Source organism: Nomascus leucogenys, chromosome 17, assembly GCF_006542625.1.
Source record: "Nomascus leucogenys isolate Asia chromosome 17, Asia_NLE_v1, whole genome shotgun sequence".
Lineage (NCBI taxonomy): Eukaryota > Metazoa > Chordata > Mammalia > Primates > Hylobatidae > Nomascus > Nomascus leucogenys.
The window spans coordinates 8,708,059-8,727,012 of NC_044397.1; the positions used below are offsets into that span (position 1 = coordinate 8,708,059).

The 18,954-nt window shown below is 33.3% G+C and overlaps 2 protein-coding genes across 9 annotated transcripts in view; one reads left to right on the forward strand and one right to left on the reverse strand.

The window, feature by feature from the left end:
• Window positions 1-18,954, reverse strand: part of SUPT3H (SPT3 homolog, SAGA and STAGA complex component) — a 551,049-nt gene that overhangs the window by 486,819 nt on the left and 45,276 nt on the right. The gene's annotated exons all lie outside the window — the stretch shown is intronic.
• RUNX2 (RUNX family transcription factor 2) overlaps window positions 15,943-18,954 on the forward strand; it is a 225,183-nt gene continuing 222,171 nt past the window's right edge. For 2 of the 3 annotated variants that reach the window (XM_030797565.1, XM_030797566.1), the window contains exons 1-2: window positions 15,943-16,199; window positions 16,400-16,523. In XM_030797565.1, coding sequence (XP_030653425.1) covers window positions 16,062-16,199; window positions 16,400-16,523 — 262 coding nt within the window. In that variant the 5' untranslated portion in view covers window positions 15,943-16,061. Of the gene's footprint in view, window positions 16,524-18,954 lie in introns of all 3 variants that reach the window. The other variant, XM_030797564.1, reaches the window with a different exon arrangement.

Consider the following 18,954-nt stretch of genomic DNA (forward strand, 5'->3'; position numbering starts at 1 on the left):
ATTTATAAAACAATTACTAACACACCTAAGAATGAGATAGACAGCAACACAATAATGGGTCGGGGAGGGGGGACTTCAATACTCCACTGACAGCACTAGACAGGTCAACTAGACAGTCAACAAAGAAACAATAAATTTAAACTATACCTTAGAACAAACAGACTTTGAGCAGATATATACAGAACACTTCATCCAACAACTGCAGAATATACATTCTATTCAACTGCCATGGAACTTTCACCAAGATAGACCCTATGATAGGCCACATAAAGAGCCTCAATAAATTTAAGAAAATTGAAATGATATCAAGCACTTTCTCAGACCACAGTGGAATAAAACTGGAAATCAACTCCAAAAGGAACCCTCAAAACCATGCAAATACATGGAAATTAAATAACCTGCTCTTGAATGAGCACTGGATCAAAAATGAAATCAAAATGAAAATTAAAAAATTCTTCGAACTGAATGACAATAATGACACAACTTATCAAAACCTCTGGGACACAGCAAAGGCAATGCTAAGAGGAAAGTTCATAGCCCTAAACGCCTACATCAAAAAGGTTGAAAGAGCACAAACAGACAATCTAAAGTCATGCCTCAGGGAACTACGGAAACAAGAACAAACCAAAACCAAAACCAAACCCAGTAGAAGAAAAAAAATAAGAGCACAGCAGAACTAAACAAAATTGAAACAAACAAAAAATACAGTACAAAAGATACATCAAACAAAAAGATGTTTATCTGAAAAGATATATAAGATTGATAGACCATTTGCAAGATTAACCAAGAAAAGAGAGAAAATCCAAATAACCTCACTAAGAAATGAAACAGGAGATACTACAACTGACACTACTGAAATACAAAAGATCATTTGAGACTACTATGAACACCTTTATGCACATAAACTAGAAAACCTAGAACAGATGGATCAATTCCTGGAAAATACAACCCTGCTAGCTTAAATAAGGAAGAATTAGATAGCTTGAACAGACCAATAACAAGCAGCGAGATTGAAATGGTAATTTAAAAATTATCAAAAAAAAAAAAAAAGTCCAGGACCAGACGGATTCACAGCAGAATTCTACCAGACATTCAAAGAAGAACTGGTACCAATCCTTTCGACACTATTCCACAAGATAGAGAAAGAGAGAACCCTCACTAATCCATTCTATGAAGCCAGCATCACCCTAATAACAAAACCAGGAAAAGACATAACCAAAAAAGAAAACTACAGACCAACATCCTTGATGAACATAGATACTAAAATCCTTAACAAAATACTAGCTAACCAAATCCAGTAACACATCAAAAAGATAATCCACCATGATCAAGTGGGTTTCATACCAGGCATGCAGGGATTGTTTAACATACGCAAGCCAATAAATACATTTCACCACATAAACAGAATTTAAAACAAAAATCACATGATCATCTCAATAGATACAGAAAAAGCATTCGACAAAATCCAGCATCCCTTTATGATCAAAACCCTCAGCAAAATCAGCATACAAGGGACATACCTTAATGTAATAAAAGCCATCTATGACAAACACACAGCCAACATAATACTGAATGGGGAAAACTTGAAAGCATTACCCCTGAGAATGGGAACAAGACAAGGATGCCCATTCTCACCACTCCTCTTCAACATAATACTGGAAGTCTTAGCCAGAACAATCCGACAAGAGAAAGAGATAAAGGGCATCCACATCCGTAAAGAGGAAGTCAGACTGTTGTTGTTTGCTGACAATATGATCGTTTACCGACAATATGATCGTTTACCTTGAAAACCCTAAGTACTTCTCCAGAAAGCTCATAGAATTGATAAAAGAATTCAGTAAAGTTTCCGGATACAAGATTAAAGTACACAAATCAGTAGCTCTTCTATATACCAACAGCAATCAAGCTGAGAAATCAATAACCCAACCCCTTTTAAAATAGCTGCAAAAATAATAAAATACTTAGGAATATACCTAACAAAGGAGTCGAAAGACCTCTACAAGGAAAACTACAAAATACTGCTAAAAGAAATCATAGACAACACAAACAAATGGAAACACATCCCATGCTCATGGAAGGCCAGAATCAATATTGTGAAAATCATCATACTGCCAAAAGCCATCTACAAATTCAAAGTAATCCCCATCAAAATGGCACCACCATTCTCCACAGTTAGAAAAAACAATTCTAAAATTCATATGGAACCAAAAAAGAGCCTGCATAGCCAAAGCAAGGCTAAGCAAAAAGAACAAATCTGGAGGCATCATATTACCTGATTTCAAAATATACTATGAGGCCATAGTCACCAAAACAGCATGGTACTGGTATAAAAATAGGCATATAGACCAATGGAACTGAGAACTCAGAAATAAATCCAAATACTTATAGCCAACTGATCTTTGACAAAACAAACAAAAACATAAAGTGGGGAAAGGACTCCCTTTTCAACAAATGGTGCTCGGATACTAGGCTAGCCACATGCAGGAGAATGAAACTCGATCCTCATCTCTCACCTTATACAAAAATCAACTCAAGATGGATTAAGGACTTAAATCTAAGACCTGAAACTAAAAATTCTACAAGTTAACACTGGAAAAACCCCTCTAGACATTGCCTTAAACAAGGATTTCATGACCAAAAACCCAAAAGCAATTGCAATAAAAACAAAAATAAATAGCTGTGACCCAATTAAAGGGCTTTTGCACGGCAAAAGGAACAGTCAGCAAAGTAAACAGACAACCCACAGAGTTGGAGAAAATCTTCACAATCTATATATCTGACAAAGGACTAATATCTAGAATCTACAACAAACTCAAATCAACAAGAAAAAACAATCAATACCATCAAAAAGTGGGCTAAGGATATGAATAGACAACTCTCAAAAGAAGATATACAAATGGCCAACAAACACATGAAAAAATGCTCAACATCATTAATGATCAGGGAAATTCAAATCAAAACCACAATGTGATACCACCTTACTCCTGTAAGAATGGCCATAATCAAAGAATCAAAACACAGTAGATGTTGGCATGGATGTGGTGAACAGGGAACACTTCTACACTGCTGGTAGGAATGTAAACTAGTACAGCTGCTATGGAAAACAGTGTGGAGACTCCTTGAAGAACTAAAAGTAGAACTACCATTTGATACAGCAATCTCATTACTGGGTATCTACCCTGAGGAAAAGAAGTCATTATTCTAAAAAGACACTTGCACACGCATGTTTATAGCAGCACAATTCACAATAGCAAAATCATGGAACCAACCCAAATGCCTGTCAATCAATGAGTGGATAAAGAAACTCTAGATAGAGAGAGAGAGAGAGAGAGAGAGAGAGAGAGAGAGAGAGAGAGATAGATAGATTGATAGATAGATTGATTAGATAGATAGACAGACAGACAGACAGACAGACAGACAGATAGATGGAATACTACTCAACCATAAAAAGGAATGAATTAACAGCATTTGCAATGACCTGGATGAGATTAGAGACTATTATTCCAAGTGAAGTAACGCAGGAATGGAAAACCAAACATCGTATGTTCTCACTGATATGTGGGAGCTAAGCTATGAGGACACGAAGGCGTAACAATGATTCAATAGACTTTGGAGACTTGGGGAGAAGAGTGGGAGTGAAGTGAGGGATAAAAGACAACAAATATGCTGCAGTGTATACTGCTCGGGTGATGGGTGCACCAGGTTCTCACAAATCTCCACTAAAGAACTTACTCATGTAACCAAATACCACCTGTACCCCAATAACTTATGGAAAAATAAAATTAAAAAAAATAAAAAATAAAAATGAATCAGGGGGATGTCTATGTTGAAAGCTGTAAATACTACATAACTCCTATGAAAAGCAAAAAAAAAAAAAAAATACTGTATCAAGCAAAATTAGATAAGAGAAAGAAATAATAGGCATCCAAAGGAAAAAGTTTTATCATCTCTGTTTGCAGACAACATGATATTTCATGGAGTAAAACCTAAAGACTCTGGCATAAACTGTTAGAACAAATAAACAAATTCAGTAATTCTGCAGGACACAAAATTAACATGCGAAAATCAGTATCATTTCCATATTATTCAAAAAAGAAATTTTAAAAAATCTCATTAACAATAGCTACCAAAAAAAGGTAAATACTTAGAAATAAATTTGACCAAAGAAGTACAGCCTGTACACTATATTGTGAAAACTACAAAACACTGATGAAAGAAATAGAAGACACAATTAAATGGAAAGATATCCTAACTTTATGGATTGAAAGAGTATTGTTAAAACCAGGCGCAGTGGCTCATGCCTGTATGAACACTGAGGAAAGAAATGGAAGAAGACACAATTAAATGGAAAGATATTCTAACTTTGTGTATTGAAAGAATATTGTTAAGGCCAGGCACAGTGGCTCATGCCATATGGAACCTGTAATCTCAGAACTTTAGGGGCCAAGGTGGGCGGATCACTTGAGCTCAGAAGTTCGAAACCAGCCTGGGCAACATGGCAAGACCCCATCTCTACAAAAAATACAAAAATTAGCCAGGCGTCTTGGCATGCACGGATAGTTCCAGCTACTCAGGAGGCTGAGGTGGGAGGATCACTTGAGCCTGGGAGGTAGAGGTTGCAGTGAGCTGAGATCACACCACTTGCACTTCAGCCTGGGTAACAGAGGAAGACTCTGTCTCAAAAAAAAAAAAAAAAAAAAAAGAATATTGTCAAAATGTCCAGACTACCAAAAGTGACCTAAAGATTGAATGCAATCTTTATCTAATGACACTTTTCACAGAAATAGAAAAAACAATCCTAAAATTCATATGGAACCACAAATGACCCCAAATAGCCAAAACAGTCTTGAGCAAAAAGAACAAATCCAGAGGCTTCACATTACCTAATTTGAAAATCTACTATCAAGCTACAGTAATCAAAACAGCATGGTACGGGCGTAAAAGCACACACACAAACAGAACAGAACAGCAAATCCAGAAGTAAATCCATACATTTACTGTCAACTGATTTTCAATAAAGATGCCAAGAACACAAAATGAGGGAAGGATAGTCTCTTCAATAAATGGTGCTGGGGCCAGGCGCGGTGGCTCACGCCTGTAATCCCAGCACTTCGGGAGGCCAAGGCGGGCGGATCATGAGGTCAGGAGATCGAGGCCATCCTGGCTAACACAGTGAAACCCCGTCTCTACTAAAAATACAAAAAAATTAGCCGGGCATAGTGGCAGGCACCTGTAGTCCCAGCTACTTGGGAGGCTGAGGCAGGAGAATGGCATGAACCTGGGAGGCAGAGCTTGCAGTGAGCCGAGATTGCGCCACTGCACTCCAGCCTGGGCGACAGAGCGAGACTCCGTCTCAAAAATAAATAAATAAATAAATACTGCTGAGTAAACTGGTTAGCTACACGCAGAAGAATAAAATTAGATCCTTATCTAACAACATACACAAAAATCAACTCAAACTGCATTAAACACAAACATAAGACATGAAATTGCAATGCTGCTAGAAGAAAACAGAGGGGAAAAGCTCTATGAAATTGGTTTGGATAATAATGTTTTGGATATGACCCCAAAAGAACTGGCAACAAAAGCAAAAATAGGCAAATGGGATTACAATAAACTAAAACACTTCTACAGAGCAAAGAAAACAATCAACAGAGTAAAGAAACAAGCATACATAATGAGAAAATATATTTGCAAACCATACATCTGCAAAGGGGTTAATATCTAAAATACACAAGGAACGCAAAAAACAAGTAACACAATTTTTAAAATGGGAAGTTTTCAGGTGATGAGAGCCTCACCCTCAGGAATAGATTAACACCATTATGAAAAGGACTCGCAGGATTGGGAGTCGATTCCAACTACATGACATACTGGAAAAGGCAATACTATAGACAGAGTAAAAAGATCCGTTGTCACAATGGTTAAGATAGTAAATTTATGTTATATGTATTTAACCACTATTATATACATATATCAGTAAAAAGAAAGGGAAGAAAAAAATAGTTATTAACAGGGATTGTGGAGAGAGATGGATAGGAGGTGCACAGAGGATATTTAGGGCAGTGAAACTAATCTGGATGACACCGTAATTTTGGAGACAGGACATTATACACTTGGCAAAACCTACGAAATAGTACAACATAAAGAATAAATCCTAATGTAAACTATGGACTTTAGTTAACTATAACGTATCAATATTGGTTCATCAATTGTAATTAAGTGTAGACCACCAATGCAAGATATTAGTAAGAGTAAACTGAGAGCTGTTGGCAGTGGCAGGAAGGTGGGAGCTTATGGGAATTCTCTGTACTTTGTGTTCAATTTGTCTGTAAATTTAAAACTGAACTGAAGAATAAAGTCTATTAATTTAAGACATTATCACTAATCAACTTTATAAATATTTAATGCAGTAAATAACTAAATAGCAATGCTAGAGTATATACCAACCAATTGTATTGAATAATCCATAAATTATTTCAAAAATATGCAGTCTTTAGGATTTCTCAATTTTCAAAGAACATGAATTTATAACTAAAAATGACAGGAATCCTAGAGATTTAAAATAGTACCAAGAGATAGTGAAATAAATAAAGTAAATCTATATTAACCATTTATTATTAGTCAAGATTTTATTTCTCAGAGATTTTCCTACTACATGATCATTATATAACTTTAAATGTCAAAACTATTTTTAATTTATTAATTTTGGATGAAAATCTTCCCTACATAAATATTAAATATTTCCCAGTCTTTCATAAAAAAGTATGTTTAAAAAAATGTTCCTCTTGCCAATTAGTTCATTAAATTCCTATGCTGATATCTTTTAAAAAGTACTGAGGCAGACAGGGCAATCTGCCCTCACATTAAATGACCCTTGATGATGCTTTTTGGGTTTGTATGTGTGTGTGTTTCCCTCTCAGACAAGCTATCTTTCTTACTGCTTACAATGATTTATGTGTTTTATAATTAAATATGTGTCTTATAATTATGCATCTTATGATGTGTCTTATAATTAAATATGGGAGGTACAAACAATCACTTTGGAACTTTATCATAAACGAGGGCAAACAGGCAATCACCAGAGTTTCTAAGGCAGGAGGAAGCAGGCAGAAAGATTCCTCCTCCATAACAAAATTACTTGAGACATATTCTTACCGATATATCTAATAATTAGAATTGCTTAAAATGATCATGGACAAAATAAAGTACACAATAATTTGAACCGTAAGCTGTTACTTAAAGCCATCCCATTTATATAAAACCTTAAGTGTTAACAGGCTAAAGATCTGAAATTCAGATCAGAATACAAGCTCAATTTTTATTTACCAATAAAAATACATAAAATATTACTTTTCTTACTTAGTAACCATTATCATCGAATAATACTCAAGGTCTACCTAATGTAGGTAAATCCTCAGAAAATGAATTTACTTTGGATATTATGTCCAATGGAAGATGCAATGACTGTTTCTGGAAATACACAGTAATATCAAATATAACTAGTTACTTTTTCCACTCAGAATGAAATTCAAATATGGATAAAACAGAGGGAAAATACTTGATCATAGTCGTTAACTAAGATTTCTGCTAAAATATTTCATGCTTGGGCATTAAACCTAGTGAACTCTAAAAGAGAGAACATTTCTGTGGATAATAAGTACATAAATCTTAACATCTTATTAGTAATAATGAAAAGTAAATTAAATATTGAGATTTAAGATAATTTATAGATGGACTCTAATCAAGATAATTTGGATTCCAATCTCATCCTAAAAGGACTTTAGGGTGACACAATATAATGGTTATATGATCAAGATGAACTTGCATGACTCAATTCAAGAGATGGTTATTACATACCATAGACACGATCTTTCACGTTAACAATATTATAAAAAAAATTCCAAATACTTCAAGAATTCTATTATAATATATAAATAAGAAACATGATCTTCATTATTACAAGTCATTCTTGCCTGTTCTATAAGAGGAGTGGACAAACCACTATGACAGCTTCCCAGGTTTTTTGTTTTTGTTTTTTGAGACAGGGCTTTTCTCTGTCACCCAGGCTGTAGTGCAGTGGCAAGAACACAGCTCACTGCAGCCTCTACCTCCTGGGCTCAGGTGATCCTCTCACCTCAGCCTCCCTAATAGCTGGGACCACAAGTGTACATCACCATGCCTGGCTAATTTTTCTTTTCCTTTTTTTTTTTTTCTGGTAGACATGGGGTCTCGCCATGTTGCCCAGGCTGGGTCTCGAACTCCTGGGGCCAAGTGATCCTCCCACCTCAGCCTCCCAAAATGCTGGGATTATAGGTGTGAACCACCATGCCTGGCCACAACTTCCTGTTTTTGTAAATAAAGTTTTACTGGAATTCAGCCATACTCATTTGTTTATTTATCATCTGCTTTCAGATGGCAATGGCAGAGTTAAGTAGTTAACAGAAATCCTATGGCCCATAAAGCCAAAAATATTTACTACCTCCTTTTAGAAAAAGTGTGTCAATTCCTGGTAGGGCATCAACTAGTATAACACAAATTCAAAATTAATACTTTGTACATAGAGATGTAGTCTTCTGATCATGAAAATATTGCTTGTAAAGTGTAATGTAGTAGTATAAACAATTTAGTAGTATTAGTACAGTTTTAGTAGTATAAACAATTTAGTAATAGTAGTATAATAGTATTTAATGTAAATAAACTTTTTAAGGCTTTTATATATATATTCCAGAAGCATACAGCTAAGAATACACAAATGACATACCAATAACAGATGCTTGTTTTGATCCTCTAAAAACTTGTAGCCTTGAGTTACCATAATACAAACTCATAATTCTTAAAGTTAGGATTTTCAAAAATATTTTACCATCTTCAATTTATATTTGCCATATATAAATAAACTGTGAAAACTAGCCATTGTTTTACTGTGAATAAAATTTAAAGAATAAAACTATAAACTAAAATCTAAAATTGCTGTATAGCCCAAGCTATTCATATTCACTCATTTTTTTAAATTTATTTATACAAGTGAATTTTCCTCAAGTATCTGACTTCCATTTGAAATCAAATTTCTGTATGACTTAAACATAAAATGGCTTACCTTTCAGAATTCACTGTTTAAGGTGAAAAATGCCTATATATCCTTTACTTATATTCACCAATTAACATTTTGACACATTTATTTTACAAATGTATTTATTTTATGAATGTAATTAAATTTTATTAGTTCAGCTCAATCTCTTTTAAGACTATGGATATTGTACTATAAAAACACGATAGCATTATCACATCTAACTTAATACATATTCCATAGTATCGTCGCTATCCAGTCCATATTCCAACTTTTCTCAAATATCCTAAAAGTGACCTATGTAGCTCTACTTTCAATCTAGCAACCAATCAAGTTTCACATACATGTTCATTTCTGACAGGTAAGCACCAGATCTTTCTCTAAACAATCTATTTGTATATAATACATTCTCTCTCCTATCCATAAACTTGTTCTCTTGAAAAGCGATAGGAACACAATTTCCCACTACTTACCTGCCAGAATCATTCAGCAATGGAAGGATATTGTGATAACAATGGGGAAAAACTGATTTTCCAATTATTTCTATAGAATCTGTTTTCCCTATGAAGCTAGAAAAAAATTGTAATCTCACCTTAGATGGTTAAAACATATTATAAATAAATACCTAAGAAATATTCATTAATCATCAAGTAAAAAGTCTTGTGACCTCCCAGTTCCCAAGAAGTTTTAATATTATCACTAATAACTTAATAAGAATCATGAATAATTATCCAATGCAGCATTTTATAAAAAGAAACAATTAACATTTTATAAAAGTCTAGAGTGATCTCTACTGGTCACTAAAAAAGCTAGTTTTAGAAAACTAGAAATACTTATTTTTAAACATATTCAAACAATTTTAGAGTTCATTAAGCTGAATAAAGTTTTAATCATCCCATAAAAAGACTGGATAACATGTATATTATGCCTATGCATTAAGAAACAGACTTCTTCAGGAATTAGTTTCAATGCTTTCAAGCTTCTATTAAAGTGTAAAACCTACATTTTAAACAATGCTTTATTATACCAATATTATAAAAATGCATACTTCTATAATTTTCTAATATTAATATAATTAAAATATATGAATATTTTAACATTTCTCTCCTGAATTCCTTAATCTTAAAAGTAAAATTAGTGCAAGTTTTCACTGTTATGCTTTCTGAGAAATTGAAATTTCCAAAGGGAATACTGTCAAATATATAAAAACAAAAAGATCAGTATTCTAGCGCTTCATTTTCAATATATTTTCTATATTATTAATTATGCTTGAACTCAAGGTATTTTTCAGCATAAGTTATACACAAGGCCTAACAAATAGAGACCTAAATCTGCAATCGCCTTTACTGAAACCAATGAAAAATCTATACACAGTAATGAAACTGGCATGCAAATAAAAGAACTGTCAAGACATGTATTCCTAAAAATAAGCCTACAATAACTATTTTAAAGGCTGTGTGTGGTCTCGCCCATATATTTTGGCAAGATGCACTTTCTCCAACCACAGTTAGATTCATCCAAAAGCAGTGGCACTGGAGAGCCTCTGTCTCACCTGTCAAAGTTGAAGAACGTTGTTCCAAAGACCACCATGAGTCCATGGAGAAAAGCCACAGGGCTACAGCTGTTATTGATAAGCAGTTTCTAAAGGCGAAAAAACTTCAAACAATTAAGCAAATCATCCTTAATAGAGACACAGACAGACATACGATGATATTCATGTTTAAATGACGAGATGACAATTACCGTGTTGGTTGTGAAACAAAACACTGACAATTTATATACTGGAATGCTCAGAGGGGAATCCTTCATAAGTAACACTAACTTATAGTCTTTTCTATTCTTCCTCTAACTAAGCTTGTATACATTAGTTATCAATTCAAAAACTCTATTATGTTCCCTTATTTAAACCTTCAACAACCTCCTTTATAAACCTCAAAATTCATCTAAATTATTAAGTTACTAAATTCATCAAAATTGCTGAAGTCTGACAGCTAAGAGCACAGTGGATTAAGATTTATAAACGGAAACCTTAAATATATTAAAACCCGATTTTTTTAGATGATGCCTTAACATGTTTTTCAACCACATTATAAAAGCAGTTCACATTTTTGCTTTAGAATAACCTCCCTACAGTAAAGCACGTAGACTGATGGAGCAAGTCATTAACATAAATAAAGAGCAAGAAAAACAATTACTTGAAAAAGAAATATACCTCAGTGGACAATTCAAGTCCCACCCCCAACTTGGCAATAAAAGACATCTTAAATTGTAACGAAATATACATGACTATATTAAAAGTTTAGATAATGACAATGAATATCTCAAAATTTAACTTATTTTTCCAAGTGATAATATCCTCTAATCCTGTTTAATACTAAAAGAGTTCAATTGAAAGAGAGGAGATTTTCCTTTTGTACCTTTTCCAAGAAAGCTATTATACAAAAGATTCTCATTATAGGACAGTTTTACCTACAGCCATGTTCCATAGCACAAAGTTACAGCAGTGCTCCAATGTATACAATAATGTCCTGCAGTTTCATTTACTATATTCTCTAAGTACAAAGGTTCTAAAAAGATTACTTTCACTTCTCCCTAGATACGTTAAATAGCATAGCTGGGATATTATTTTTCTTTGGTTTTGTCAGTAGCATGTTTGATATAAATTTTATTAAGTGGTAGTGTATGTAACATTGCATTGTGGGTAGTAGTTTCCTGCTTTAGTCTAGCCACATCCTCAGCTGTCATATGAGCATGTTTCCCATATTTTCTGCAAGTTCTCGCCTTTTTTTATTATTACAAAAATGACAGCATTTGAAGATGAATTGTTCTAATAATTACAAGAAACATCAATTACTTATACAGCTACATTAAACAAGTATGGATCACTCTGCGCTTCGAAGAATAATCAAAGAAAAAAAGTAATCCTCATAATTAAAGTGTTAATACTATGTGAACAATGTATTAAAGTAAATTAGCATAAAAGATTCAAGAAACAATTAAAAACAGCTAAAAGAAATTAAGTCTCTATAATCAGATGCCAATACTATCTAACAACTGAGGCATTACATATTAGAATATAACAATTTGTAATGAATGTTAAGAGCTCCAAATCTACCGAGTACTCATTAGTGAGGATTAATGTCAATATCCCCTACTAGAACTTAAGAATCTACTTTGAGGCTGTATAGCAATGAGGGAAAAAAGGAAGAGAAACCAAAAAAGCCTGAAGGAGAAAGAAAGGGAAAGAGGAGGAATGGGGGAGACAGGTAGAGGAAGAGAGATAGGGAGAGGGAGAGAGATAAGGAGAGGGAGGGAGAGAGATTGACTTAGCATTTTCTTTTCTGGCATCCAATTTCCACATAATCTCACATTTAGACAGCTGCTAAAACTAATCAAATGAAGTTGTTCAAACAATCAGAGAAATGGTGCTAGTTTGGGTTTTTACCTGATCTAATTAAAATAAACTGAGAAAAATACTCTCATTACAAAAAGTACTACAAAACAATGCCTTGTATACATACACAATCAGACCAATGTGCATGCAGTTGTGTACATAAACATATACCCCATTAAACTAGGAAATGGAATATTGCACAGACACCATAATTTAACAAATGAAACTACACATATTTTACTAACAAAAGTAATCAATATAAGGCCAAATAGATCCCATGTAAGCTTAAACAGCTATACATCAAATCCAAAAAAAAAGAAAAATTGTCAAAAAAAAAAGTAAAATAAGAAACACATACCAAGATGAAACAATAAATTAAAAACTTCCTTCGTAAAACCTCATAATTAGAACATTTTAAGCCAAATTAGGACTTCTACAGTTTAAAAATTCCTGCATCAAACCATTTTCTCCTTTGTTTTTCAATTAATTAGCAGCAAATAATAGAGTTAGCAGCAAATAAGTCTAAAACAATCCTTTAAAAAATGCATAGAAATGAGCACAATATTGATAAAGTAAAACTAATGTATTAAAATATGATCATTAGTTAAGAAAATAAAAAATTACTCAAATGGTTACAATGAAGACACACGTAGCATTTAAACACAAATACCTTGGTATTTTCAAAAGTTCAACCAATTCTGACACATTTTATTCACTACAAAGCAATGGAGAAGCAAGATACCAACAATTTTTTTCCTTTGAAATTGATTTCAAGATCAAAACTCTATTTCATTTCCGTGGCATTAAAGTACGTGATTTATACAGTATACCTAAACTTGTTGCTTACTTCAAAACAGCAAATACTAACATGTCCCCAAAGAGGATAAAATTTTATGGATCTTTAAAAAGCAAAAAATAAAAATAAAAATAAATCTGTGGTTTTCAACTTCTGATTAAAAGCATGGTACAAATTTATAATCAAGAGCTTTATTTGCATTGACTTTTCTAAATCAGTATCTCTTCACCACGTGTAGTAAGCTATTTCTAATGAAACACACTGTTATCAAATGTGTACCAATTATCAAATGTGCCCCAGTTATCACTGTTTTTTAAATTTTTACAACAAAGTAATATTTGCTCCAAAGAGGATATATTTTCGTTTTAGAAAAAAATTCATGTGGATAATGAATATACAAACTTGAAAGCACATGATTTCACTATCTTTCTCCTGCTAGAATTTGATAGGCCTCACACAGGACAAAAAGTGCCTATATAACAATATCTACTAAACTCTCGTGCGTTAAGAATAATCATCCTGGTCCAAGAATTACATGCAGGAGGATTACCTGCAAAAAGTGAACAGGTAATTAAATGACAAATAAATGTTAAAAATTACTTAAATTCTTATCAGGTCAATTTGAAGAGCCAAAGTTTACATAAAGAAGATTTTAAGGAAGAAAATAGCAAAATGTTGGGTTTGTAAGATGTTTCAGTGAATACTAATGTAGAAACTACAAGCTTATTTGAAAAGAAGAAAACCATTTGCTTATCATACTACAGCAGCTACCTACATATTTTCAATTAACTGATTCTGCTATTATAGGTACACGTGAAACTATGTTTGGAAATCCCACAAGCTATATGGACAAAACCCTCCTTTTGTTTACTTTGGATACTAATTAGAGATACAGATAATATGGATACAACTTATTTATAAAAGAGAAAAAATAATTTTTCTCTCCTTCACATGAATAACTGCATGTTAAATGAAAGCTTTTACCTTTCAATGTAAAACCTGTTTACACACACAATAAGGCATGATAAATCCATAGTTAAAATAAAACACCAAAATGTATTTCTGGTTTTTTATCACTAAAAGTTTATTCTGAAAAGGTTCTGGACATTTGAAAAATAAAGGACTAGAATCATTCCCATACTCTACCAGTGTATTTTGGGAAAATCAAATTTTCTGTAAAGAAACTTATGAACATATTTGTACAGTTATTGTGATCTAATATGAATCAAAAGCAGATTAATGAATAGCACTAGGAAGAACACAGGGATATTTTAGTTCTAACACCCTCCTGTCTCCCTAGCCCTTACCTCCTTGTACATTCCAAATAACCTTTTGTAATTCACTGTCTCCGCCCACCCCATTTACTTTATGCCACTCCTAGTTACTGTCACACTAGGAAGAAGTCTAACATGCAGATTTAGAATGGCGTGGATAAATGGCAAAAAAATGCCTAGAAAATTGGTCTGTTCGCCTTTATAATTTTTGTTGAAAAATACTCCATCGCTCCCAACTGATGAAAACAGGAAGCTCTATTCATAAATATAAAATTCACTGCCTATGATATATAATCATCCTAATAAGAAAATGAGTTCTATACATATTTGTCCAAAGGGGCAAAAAAGGAGATAGTTTCCCAAAGATGTTTCCAATTTTCTTCTGAATCAGAATTAGCAAATCGAGACGACTAACATACTCTGTCTGTGGGCATTATTCCTTACTACACACAGCATTTTGTAATTTATTTCAAAGCTTCCATTAGAAACAAAAAAATATATAGCTTCTGTTAACCCACTCTATTCTAAGCTCATAGAATCGAATACTGAACAATCTACATTATAACACAAGCATTTTACTTTATAGAAGATCTGCTATCAGAAACTCTATTAATGTCTAAACTACTTAAAGAACTATATAAACTGAATACACTTCCATGAAAGACAAAAAAATTACAATCATAAAGAAAACTAAGATTCATCCAATAAACTATATTACAATCCCTGTCATTCATTTTTTTAAGATCTTCAAACTAGGCATGAGATAATGGTATACATGAAACATTACATTTATCTTTATTGTAAATGCTGCCATCTAATACATTGATAATAAACTAGACACACGTGATTTAAAATTTGTAAAAGAATGCCCAGACTAACACTTTCATGACAGCCAATTATAGTCAAGCCTAGCAAGCAGTTTGCAACCAGACCTTAAGGTAAACTTTTTTTTACAATGGGTTACAGATTCACAAGTTTAAGAAGACAAGAAAAAGGAAAACAGAAGGAATCCAGCCACCCAGCAAATATGAAGCAGACCCCAGAATGTGATACAGTCCAAAGATGTGAATTATTGTAAATCATCACTGTTGTTCAGAATTTCACGCAGACTCTTGAGCCAATTTTGTTCATTTTTCCACAGACACAATAATGAACTAAAAAGAGGAGGCAAAAAGGCAGGGGTTGAGGGGGGAGCAGAAAGGAAAGCCCTTAACTGCAGAGCTCTGCTCTACAAATGCTTAACCTTACAGGAGTTTGGGCTCCTTCAGCATTTGTATTCTATCCAAATCCTCATGAGTCACAAAAATTAAAAAGCTATATCCTTCTGGATGCCAGGAAAGGCCTTACCACAAGCCTTTTGTGAGAGAAAGAGAGAGAGAGAAAGAGCAAGGGGGAAAAGCCACAGTGGTAGGCAGTCCCACTTTACTTAGAGTACTGTGAGGTCACAAACCACATGATTCTGCCTCTCCAGTAATAGTGCTTGCAAAAAAAGGAGTTTTAAAGCTTTTGCTTTTTTGGATTGTGTGAATGCTTCATTCGCCTCACAAACAACCACAGAACCACAAGTGCGGTGCAAACTTTCTCCAGGAGGACAGCAAGAAGTCTCTGGTTTTTAAATGGTTAATCTCCGCAGGTCACTACCAGCCACCGAGACCAACAGAGTCAGTGAGTGCTCTCTAACCACAGTCTATGCAGTAATAGTAGGTCCTTCAAATATTTGCTCATTCTCTTTTTGTTTTGTTTCTTTGCCTTTCACATGTTACCAGCTACATAATTTCTTGACAGAAAAAAATAAATATAAAGTCTATGTACTCCAGGCATACTGTAAAACTAAAATAAGGTTTGGGTATGGTTTGTATTTTCAGTTTAAGGCTGCAAGCAGTATTTACAACAGAGGGTACAAGTTCTATCTGAAAAAAAAAGGAGGGACTATGGCATCAAACAGCCTCTTCAGCACAGTGACACCATGTCAGCAAAACTTCTTTTGGGGTAAGTGTTACCATTTTTAAAATCCTGTAAGATATGAACCTATTAAACATAAAGGTATGATTCTTTGATTAACTGCTAGCTTTTCCAAATAGTATATTAAAGATCCTAATTATGCTATCTTGTTGCATTAAGAATTGAAAAATGAAATTTCTGTACATATTTGCATTTGGTATCTGTAATGTATCTAATTTTCAAAGTAATGACTTGAAATAGACAAAATTAAATTATCTCACATTGATCAAAATGTTTTCTAGAGTTACAGAGGTGAGGATATGAAAACAGTAAAAGAAACAGTTTAATACTCTCATTAACCCTCACCAGAAGAAAAGTCAGATCCTAAATTAATCAAAGTATTATAAATTATTGACTCCGGCAGCTCCCAATATTTGAGCAAACTTCAAAAAGGAAGCAATTTTACAAAATAACAGACCACAGAATTATCTCAACATTATGGTCTACCATGTATAACACAGAAATAAACCTGTAGTACAGTTAACATTTTAACCAGCTCAACTAAAAGAAATCTACTTATAAATTCAAACTGTATCCTATCTAAATAAGTTTGTTTCTAAACAACTTTAAGTATACATTCAGCTGAAATAAAATTATGATAAGCACATCACAGCCATTTTTAAAAGATCTTTATAGTTGCCCAGGATATTAAAAAGTTCATGGAAGTATTTTAAAACTTACATGCAACTGCATTTTTCTATATAATTTTAATTTTACATCTACACACTGTTGTCCATAGACCTTGTTATAAACACACAGCAAACACCGAAACATCTAAGATTCTTTTAATCACATTCTTGGACCTACCAAAATGAGTAACTGCTGTTTAGTCTCATGAAAAATAAAGCTCCATAAGGATACCCCGTATGATTTTTAAAAGCCACAACTATTAAACCATGCTGGACTTTAAAAGAAGTAGGCATAATCTAGTCCCTTAATATTTAATTTCAAGTTAGTGTTGATACAGATATGTAAATGACTTTAACATTCATCAGCTGATGTGTTATTATAGCAAAATATCTAAACACACTTACAAGATTCTCTTTATGATGTCCAACATGTTCCAACTACAAGGCAAGTTTTTAAAAATTTTTCTTATATCCATTAAAATAAACCTTTTTGCTGTGTACATCTATATTAACTCTGCTTTTAAGTTACAACTAATGACTGGAGTTTCCTTTACTCCTCCTACTTCACACATTTTAACTGGATACTACTAGAGGATCAGTCTCAGTTTAGGTCAAACAGAAATAATTAAACCTGAAGGGAGAAAAAAAGGTTTCTCTTACAGGGTGAGGAAATGTACTTTGTATTTTACAAAAAAATGTAAAATTGCTGTAGTGACTCCCTCAATAGCTGTAAGTGGACTCCTTCAGTTATAATATATACAATATAATAATCACAGATTAATTTAAAATTTTAATGATGGGTACCAAGTATTACTTAAAAACTTCTATATTAAGGAAGCAGGACATAAATACAGCTAGACTACATTACAACACATAGCATAATTATAGCTTATACATCGAAAGTTTTGTTACTACTACCCAAGAGATAAAAGGAAAAAGAATAGTTAAAAGTACTGTTACACCGAGGGATAACTTGAAACAGGGATAATAGAGATATCAGGGAGGGATAACAGAGGCAGTTAAGTTACTCTTTCACATTATCACTCTGTTTAACTATTTATTTTAAATACATTTTAAAAACCAGATCAGTAACAACACAAGTTTCAAAAAATTCTTCAGTATTAGAAGTAAGGCTATCATGAAGAATATGTTAAAATTCTCACAAAGAATATATTAAACTGCTTCTTATTCTATCATAACAGGGATCTTATATTTCTGTAACATTCTTAATAACTATTCCACATTAAAATTTCCAAAACTTGACAGGATTCTAAACAAGGCACGGTAGCGAACCTTTTTTTTTTCAACATTACAACCAATTCTTCCTCTTTTGAAAAGTGGGCTGCACCTTCCCTCCCCACCAGCCCCTAAACAGTATCTTAAAGCCTGAATAGAGAACTTAACATCAACCCACTACCTCAGACTAATTACAGGTGAGTAGTGGGCATCATGTATATGTTATCATCACATTGCAAACATTTCCCCATTCTATAATCTATGCAAAGTCTAAAACCTCACTTCAGGCTTTAGATTTTTATATAATGATTATCACCACTACCTAATGAAATGTCTTAAGTATGTGCCCCAATTTTGTAAAATAGTTGAAAAGAAAGTTTAGGATTTTCCTAGGCGAGGTACAAAGCACACATTAACAACTGCCTCACCTCAAATATAATGAGTGAAGTGTGTGTGTGTGTGTGTGTGTGCGTGCGCGTACGTGCACGCTAGAGAAACAGAATATGTCTGTGTCCTTGATCTCTCAGCATACTTCACTTTGAGTTAATCAAAAA